Source organism: Chiloscyllium punctatum, unplaced genomic scaffold (genome assembly GCF_047496795.1).
Source record: "Chiloscyllium punctatum isolate Juve2018m unplaced genomic scaffold, sChiPun1.3 scaffold_176, whole genome shotgun sequence".
Taxonomy (NCBI): domain Eukaryota; kingdom Metazoa; phylum Chordata; class Chondrichthyes; order Orectolobiformes; family Hemiscylliidae; genus Chiloscyllium; species Chiloscyllium punctatum.
The window spans coordinates 210,553-219,364 of record NW_027309910.1 but is presented as its reverse complement, the minus strand read 5'-3'; the positions used below and the strand labels follow the sequence as shown (position 1 = coordinate 219,364).

Below are 8,812 nucleotides of genomic sequence, written 5' to 3'. Positions count from 1 at the left end.
CCATCGCCCCCTTGACGTTCAATGGTGTTACCGTCACTAAATCCCCCCCCCCCCCACTATCAACATCACGGGGGTTCCCATTGAGAGAGAATCTAACCATCGCCCCCTTGACGTTCAATGGTGTTACCGTCACTAAATCCCCCCCCCCACCCACTATCAACACCCTGGGGGTTCCCATTGAGAGAGAATCTAACCATCGCCCCCTTGATGTTCAATGGTGTTACCGTCACTGAATCCCTCCCTCCCCCCCCACTATCAACATCCTGGGGGTTCCCGTTGAGAGAGAATCTAACCATCGCCCCCTTGATGTTCAATGGTGTTACCGTCACTGAATCCCCCCTCCCCCCCACTATCAACATCACGGGGGTTCCCATTGAGAGAGAATCTAACCATCGCCCCCTTGACGTTCAATGGTGTTACCGTCACTAAATCCCCCCCCCCCCACTATCAACATCACGGGGGTTCCCATTGAGAGAGAATCTAACCATCGCCCCCTTGATGTTCAATGGTGTTACCGTCACTGAATCCCCCCCCCCCCCCCCAGTATCAACACCCTGGGGGTTCCCATTGAGAGAGAATCTAACCATCGCCCCTTGATGTTCAATGGTGTTACCGTCACTGAATCCCTCCTCACCCCCACTATCAACATCCTGGGGGTTCCCATTGAGAGAGAATCTAACCATCGCCCCCTTGATGTTCAATGGTGTTACCGTCACTGAATCCCCCCTCCCCCCCCACTATCAACACCCTGGGGGTTCCCATTGAGAGAGAATCTAACCATCGCCCCCTTGACGTTCAATGGTGTTACCGTCACTAAATCCCCCCCCCCCACTATCAACATCACGGGGGTTCCCATTGAGAGAGAATCTAACCATCGCCCCCTTGACGTTCAATGGTGTTACCGTCACTAAATCCCCCCCCCCCCCACTATCAACATCACGGGGGTTCCCATTGAGAGAGAATCTAACCATCGCCCCCTTGATGTTCAATGGTGTTACCGTCACTGAATCCCCCCCCTCCCCCCCACTATCAACATCCTGGGGGTTCCCATTGAGAGAGAATCTAACCATCGCCCCCTTGATGTTCAATGGTGTTACCGTCACTAAATCCCCCCCCCCCCCCCACTATCAACATCACGGGGGTTCCCATTGAGAGAGAATCTAACCATCGCCCCCTTGATGTTCAATGGTGTTACCGTCACTGAATCCCCCCTCAACCCCCTAACTATCAACATCCTGGGGGTTCCCATTGAGAGAGAATCTAACCATCGCCCCCTTGACGTTCAATGGTGTTACTGTCACTGAATCCCCCTCCCCCCCCACTATCAACATCCTGGGGGTTCCCATTGAGAGAGAATCTAACCATCGCCCCCTTGACGTTCAATGGTGTTACCGTCACTAAATCCCCCCCCCCCCCACTATCAACATCACGGGGGTTCCCATTGAGAGAGAATCTAACCATCACCCCCTTGATGTTCAATGGTGTTACTGTCACTGAATCCCCCTCCCCCCCCACTATCAACACCCTGGGGGTTCCCATTGAGAGAGAATCTAACCATCGCCCCCTTGACGTTCAATGGTGTTACCGTCACTAAATCCCCCCCCCCCCCACTATCAACATCACGGGGGTTCCCATTGAGAGAGAATCTAACCATCGCCCCCTTGACGTTCAATGGTGTTACCGTCACTAAATCCCCCCCCCCCCACTATCAACATCCTGGGGGTTCCCATTGAGAGAGAATCTAACCATCGCCCCCTTGATGTTCAATGGTGTTACCGTCACTGAATCCCCCCCCCCCCCCAGTATCAACATCCTGGGGGTTCCCATTGAGAGAGAATCTAACCATCGCCCCCTTGATGTTCAATGGTGTTACCGTCACTGAATCCCCCCTCCCCCCCCACTATCAACACCCTGGGGGTTCCCATTGAGAGAGAATCTAACCATCGCCCCCTTGATGTTCAATGGTGTTACCGTCACTGAATCCCTCCTCACCCCCACTATCAACATCCTGGGGGTTCCCATTGAGAGAGAATCTAACCATCGCCCCCTTGATGTTCAATGGTGTTACCGTCACTGAATCCCCCCTCCCCCCCACTATCAACACCCTGGGGGTTCCCATTGAGAGAGAATCTAACCATCGCCCCCTTGACGTTCAATGGTGTTACCGTCACTAAATCCCCCCCCCCCCCACTATCAACATCACGGGGGTTCCCATTGAGAGAGAATCTAACCATCGCCCCCTTGACGTTCAATGGTGTTACCGTCACTAAATCCCCCCCCCCACCCACTATCAACACCCTGGGGGTTCCCATTGAGAGAGAATCTAACCATCGCCCCCTTGATGTTCAATGGTGTTACCGTCACTGAATCCCTCCCTCCCCCCCCACTATCAACATCCTGGGGGTTCCCGTTGAGAGAGAATCTAACCATCGCCCCTTGATGTTCAATGGTGTTACCGTCACTGAATCCCCCCTCCCCCCCACTATCAACATCACGGGGGTTCCCATTGAGAGAGAATCTAACCATCGCCCCCTTGAACGTTCAATGGTGTTACCGTCACTAAATCCCCCCCCCCCCCCACTATCAACATCACGGGGGTTCCCATTGAGAGAGAATCTAACCATCGCCCCCTTGATGTTCAATGGTGTTACCGTCACTGAATCCCCCCCCCCCCCCCAGTATCAACACCCTGGGGGTTCCCATTGAGAGAGAATCTAACCATCGCCCCCTTGATGTTCAATGGTGTTACCGTCACTGAATCCCTCCTCACCCCCACTATCAACATCCTGGGGGTTCCCATTGAGAGAGAATCTAACCATCGCCCCCTTGATGTTCAATGGTGTTACCGTCACTGAATCCCCCCTCCCCCCCCCACTATCAACACCCTGGGGGTTCCCATTGAGAGAGAATCTAACCATCGCCCCCTTGACGTTCAATGGTGTTACCGTCACTAAATCCCCCCCCCCCACTATCAACATCACGGGGGTTCCCATTGAGAGAGAATCTAACCATCGCCCCCTTGACGTTCAATGGTGTTACCGTCACTAAATCCCCCCCCCCCCACTATCAACATCACGGGGGTTCCCATTGAGAGAGAATCTAACCATCGCCCCCTTGATGTTCAATGGTGTTACCGTCACTGAATCCCCCCCCTCCCCCCCACTATCAACATCCTGGGGGTTCCCATTGAGAGAGAATCTAACCATCGCCCCCTTGATGTTCAATGGTGTTACCGTCACTAAATCCCCCCCCCCCCCCCACTATCAACATCACGGGGGTTCCCATTGAGAGAGAATCTAACCATCGCCCCCTTGATGTTCAATGGTGTTACCGTCACTGAATCCCCCCTCAACCCCCTAACTATCAACATCCTGGGGGTTCCCATTGAGAGAGAATCTAACCATCGCCCCCTTGACGTTCAATGGTGTTACCGTCACTGAATCCCCCCCTCCCCCCTCCCCCCACTATCAACATCCTGGGGGTTCCCATTGAGAGAGAATCTAACCATCGCCCCCTTGATGTTCAATGGTGTTACCGTCACTGAATCCCCCCTCCCCCCCCACTATCAACACCCTGGGGGTTCCCATTGAGAGAGAATCTAACCATCGCCCCCTTGATGTTCAATGGTGTTACCGTCACTGAATCCCCCCCCTCCCCCCCACTATCAACATCCTGGGGTTCCCATTGAGAGAGAATATAACCATCGCCCCCTTCATGTTCAATGGTGTTACCGTCACTGAATCCCCCCTCCCCCCCCACTATCAACATCCTGGGGGTTCCCATTGAGAGAGAATCTAACCATCGCCCCTTGATGTTCAATGGTGTTACCGTCACTGAATCCCCCCCTCCCCCCCCAGTATCAACATCCTGGGGGTTCCCATTGAGAGAGAATCTAACCATCGCCCCCTTGACGTTCAATGGTGTTACTGTCACTGAATCCCCCCCTCCCCCCCCACTATCAACACCCTGGGGGTTCCCATTGAGAGAGAATCTAACCATCGCCCCCTTGACGTTCAATGGTGTTACTGTCACTGAATCCCCCCCCTCCCCCCCCACTATCAACATCCTGGGGGTTCCCATTGAGAGAGAATCTAACCATCGCCCCCTTGACGTTCAATGGTGTTACCGTCACTGAATCCCCCCTCCCCCCCACTATCACCATCCTGGGGGTTCCCATTGAGCAGAAACTGACCCAGACCCAGCCCCATCTCAATCCTGTGTCTCCAGGAGCAGGTCAGAGGCTGGGAATCCTGCGGTGGGGGAACTCCCCTCCTGAGTCCAAGCACCTGAGAACTGGATAGATATTTGGGGGGGAAGACACTGAGGGACACGGGAAGTGTGAGGGAGACTGGGAGATGGATAGATTGTTGGGGGGAGACACTGAGGGACACGGGGAGACACTGAGGGACACGGGGAGTGTGAGGGAGACTGGGAGATGGATAGATTGTTGGGGGGAGACACTGAGGGACACGGGGAGACACTGAGGGACACGGGGAGTGTGAGGGAGACTGGGAGATGGATAGATTGTTGGGGGAGACACTGAGGGACACGGGGAGACACTGAGGGACACGGGGAGTGTGAGGGAGACTGGGAGATGGATAGATTTATGGGAGGGAGACACTGAGGGACACAGGGAGAGTGTGTGGGAGACTGGGAGATGGATAGATTGTTCGGGGGAGACACTGAGGGACACAGGGAGAGTATGTGGGAGACTGGGAGATGGATAGATTGTTGGGGGAGACACTGACGGACACGGGGAGTGTGAGGGAGACTGGGAGATGGATAGATTGTTGGGGAGACACTGAGGGACATGGAGAGAGTGTGGGAGACTGGGAGATGGATAGATTGTTGGGGGGAGACAATGAGGGACATGGGGAGAGTGTGGGAGGACTGGGAGATGGATAGATTTATGGGAGGGAGACACTGAGGGACACAGGGAGAGTGTGTGGGAGACTGGGAGATGGATAGATTTATGGGAGGGAGACACTGAGGGACACAGGGAGAGTGTGTGGGAGACTGGGAGATGGATAGATTGTTCGGGGGAGACACTGAGGGACACAGGGAGAGTATGTGGGAGACTGGGAGATGGATAGATTGTTGGGGGAGACACTGAGGGACATGGAGAGAGTGTGGGAGACTGGGAGATGGATAGATTGTTGGGGGGAGACACTGAGGGACATGGGGAGAGTGTGGGAGACTGGGAGATGGATAGATTGTTGGGGGGAGACACTGAGGGACATGGGGAGAGTGTGGGAGACTGGGAGATGGATAGATTGTTGGGGGAGACACTGAGGGACACGGGGAGAGTGTGGGAGACTGGGAGATGGATAGACTTTTGGGGGGAGAGGGGATTGAGGGACGCGGGGAGAGTGTGGGAGACTGGGAGATGGATAGATTGTTGGGGAGACACTGAGGGACACGGGGAGAGTGTGGGAGACTGGGAGATTGATAGACTTTTGGGGGAAGTGGGGATTGAGGGACGCGGGGAGATGGATGTGATGTTTGATAAACCTGTCTGTACCCTCTCTCCCTCTTCCTCCCTCTATCCCACCCTCCCCTTGCTCTCTCTCTCTCTCTCTCTCACTGCCCCCCCCCACCCCACTCCTGCCCAGTTTTCCGTGTCTCAGTTTTCCGACATCGTCCGGACGGAATTTCACTTCGACAAGTTTGTGAAAGCGACGGACAGAGACGGCCTGATCGATAAGATCACTCACCTGAGGTCTGTGACGTTCACCCCCTCGGGATAAAGCACGTGGCGTGAGTATTGACAACAGCCCCCAAACCCTCCCCCCCCCCCCCATCCGTACCCCCTTCCCCCAAAATCCCTTCACCTCCCCTCCCCTCACGCAACCTCACACCCCTCCTGCACACCCTCCCATCAGGACGGCGGAAGGGGGAGCATTTCGCACAGGGACGGCTTCTAATCTAGTGGCATCAGAGACGGGAAGGTCGGAAACGCGGAAGACAGCCGGTTTCGAGGGCTACCCTCGGCCAGGGAAGGTGGTGGGGTTGGGGGGGGGGGGGAGATTTCAAGGAGGGGGGGGCAGGAAGAGGGGAGGGGAGGGGAAGCAGTGGCCGATCGTCTACGGGGAGCGTCGCTCTGGTGTCTCAATCCCGGCCAACGCTGACGACGCCTTCTCCCATTCCGCCCTCCGCCCTCCCCCCCTGCAGCAAGGAAGTCTTCCGGGAGGAGCGAGGGGCAAGACTGGATGCCAGGTGGGTGATGATCGTGATCACCGATGGGGAGTCCAATGATCGGACGGTAACTTTCCGGAAGCCATTGCTTCAGCAGACCAGAAGAACATTGTTCGATATGCGATCGGGTGAGTTACCGCTCCCCTCACCCCCCCAATCCTACTCACCCTCACCGCCACACCCCACCCCACCCCAACACACCTCCCTGCCTCTCCCACCCCCCATCTCGCCCCCCCCTCCTCCCGGGGACTCCCACACCCCTTCCCGAACACCATCGTCCTCCTTACTCTCGGGACGTTGAGCGCGGTCTGCCTCACTTCCCCCACCCAGTCCCGAGGATGATCACCCTCTCTCTCTCTCGTTCCCTCCCTCTCTCCCTCTCTCTCTCCCCCACACCCACCCGGGGGAAGGTGGGGGAAGCCTTTGACAGTGAGTTGGCGGTCCAAGAGTTGAAGGTGATCGCATCGTCGCCAGCCCAGGATTATGTATTTAAGGTGGGGAACTTCACCGCACTGTCAGGACTGCAGAGTAAACTCCAGCAGAACATCTTTGCCATCGAAGGTGGGACTCAGTCACTTGCACACCCACACCCACCTCACCGTCTCCCCCCTCTCTATATCCCCCTGTCCCCCTCAGTCTGTCCCCCCTCTGTGTATCCCCGTGTCCCCCCCAGTCTGACCCTCTCTCTATCTCACTGTCCCCCCAGTCTGTCCCCTCTCTCTATCCCACTGTTCCCCCAGTCTGTCCCCTCTCTCTCCCCGTTCTCCCCCAGTCTGTCCCCTCTCTCTCCCCGTGCTCCCCAGTCTGTCCCCTCTCTATCCCCCTGTCCCCCCAGTCTGTCCCCTCTCTCTATATCCCACTGTCCCCCCAGTCTGTCCCCTCTCTCTCTATCCCCCTATCCCCCCAGTCTGTCCCCTCTCTCTCTATCCCCGTGTCCCCCAAGTCTGTCCCCTCTCTCTCTATCCCCGTGTCCCCCCAGTCTGTCCCCTCTCTCTATCCCCCTGTCCCCCAGTCTGTCCCCTCTCTATCCCCCTGTCCCCCTCAGTCTGTCCCCCCTCTGTGTATCCCCGTGTCCCCCCAGTCTGTCCCCTCTCTATCCCCGTGTCCCCCCAGTCTGTCCCCTCTCTCTCTATATCCCACTGTCCCCCCAGTCTGTCCTCTCTCTCTCTATCCCCCGTGTCCCCCCAGTCTGTCCCCTCTCTATCCCCCTGTCCCCCCAGTCTGTCCCCTCTCTCTCTCTATATCCCACTGTCCCCCCAGTCTGTCCCCTCTCTCTCTATCCCCCTGTCCCCCCCCAGTCTGTCCCCTTCTCTATCCCCGTGTCCCTCCAGTCTGTCCCCTCTCTCTCTATCCCCGTGTCCCCCCAGTCTGTCCCCTCTCTCTCTATCCCACTGTTCCCCCCAGTCTGTCCCCTCTCTCTCTATCCCCGTGTCCCCCCAGTCTGTCCCCTCTCTCTCTATCCCACTGTTCCCCCCAGTCTGTCCCCTCTCTCTCTATCCCACTATCCCCCAGTCTGTCCCCTCTCTCTCTATCCTCCTGTCCCCCCAGTCTGTCCCCCCAGTCTGTCCCCTCTCTCTATCCCAATGTCCCCCCCAGTCTGTCCCCTCTCTCTCTATCCCCCTGTCCCCCCAGTCTGTCCCCTCTCTCTCTATCCCCCTGTCCCCCCAGTCTGTCCCCTCTCTCTCTATCCCCGTGCTCCCCCCAGTCTGTCCCCTCTCTATCCCCCTGTCCCCCAGTCTGTCCCCCCTCTCTATCCCCCTGTCCCCCAGTCTGTCCCCTCTCTCTCTATCCCCCTGTCCCCCCAGTCTGTCCCCTCTCTCTCTATCCCCGTGTCTCCCCAGTCTGTCCCCTCTCTCTCTATCCCCGTGCTCCCCCCAGTCTGTCCCCTCTCTATCCCCCTGTCCCCCCCAGTCTGTCCCCTCTCTATCCCCCTGTCCCCCCAGTCTGTCCCCTCTCTCTCTCTCCCCGTGTCCCCCCAGTCTGTTCCCTCTCTCTCTATCCCCCGTCCCCCCAGTCTGTCCCCTCTCTCTCTATCCCCGTGCTCCCCCAGTCTGTCCCCTCTCTATCCCCCTGTCCCCCCAGTCTGTCCCCTCTCTCTATATCCCACTGTCCCCCCAGTCTGTCCCCTCTCTCTCTATCCCCCTATCCCCCCAGTCTGTCCCCTCTCTCTCTATCCCCGTGTCCCCCAAGTCTGTCCCCTCTCTCTCTATCCCCGTGTCCCCCCAGTCTGTCCCCTCTCTCTATCCCCCTGTCCCCCCAGTCTGTCCCCTCTCTATCCCCCTGTCCCCCTCAGTCTGTCCCCCCTCTGTGTATCCCCGTGTCCCCCCAGTCTGTCCCCTCTCTATCCCCGTGTCCCCCCAGTCTGTCCCCTCTCTCTCTATATCCCACTGTCCCCCCAGTCTGTTCTCTCTCTCTCTATCCCCCGTGTCCCCCCAGTCTGTCCCCTCTCTATCCCCCTGTCCCCCCAGTCTGTCCCCTCTCTCTCTCTATCCCCCTGTCCCCCCAGTCTGTCCCCTCTCTCTATATCCCCCTGTCCCTCCAGTCTGTCCCCTCTCTCTCTATCCTCCTGTCCCCCCAGTCTGTCCCCCCTCTCTATCCCCCTGTCCCCCCAGTCTGT

The 8,812-nt window shown here is 57.5% G+C and overlaps 1 protein-coding gene across 2 annotated transcripts in view; it reads left to right on the top strand.

Annotated features, from left to right (window-relative positions):
* Positions 1-6,321, top strand: part of LOC140471873 (integrin alpha-M-like) — a 24,495-nt gene extending 18,174 nt beyond the window's left edge. Inside the window, exons 7-8 of one of the 2 annotated variants that reach the window (XM_072567447.1) lie at positions 5,628-5,757; positions 6,172-6,321. In XM_072567447.1, coding sequence (XP_072423548.1) covers positions 5,628-5,704 — 77 coding nt within the window. In that variant the 3' untranslated portion in view covers positions 5,705-5,757; positions 6,172-6,321. Of the gene's footprint in view, positions 1-5,612; positions 5,758-6,171 lie in introns of both variants that reach the window. The other variant, XM_072567446.1, reaches the window with a different exon arrangement.
* Positions 6,322-8,812: the final 2,491 nt, after the last annotated feature.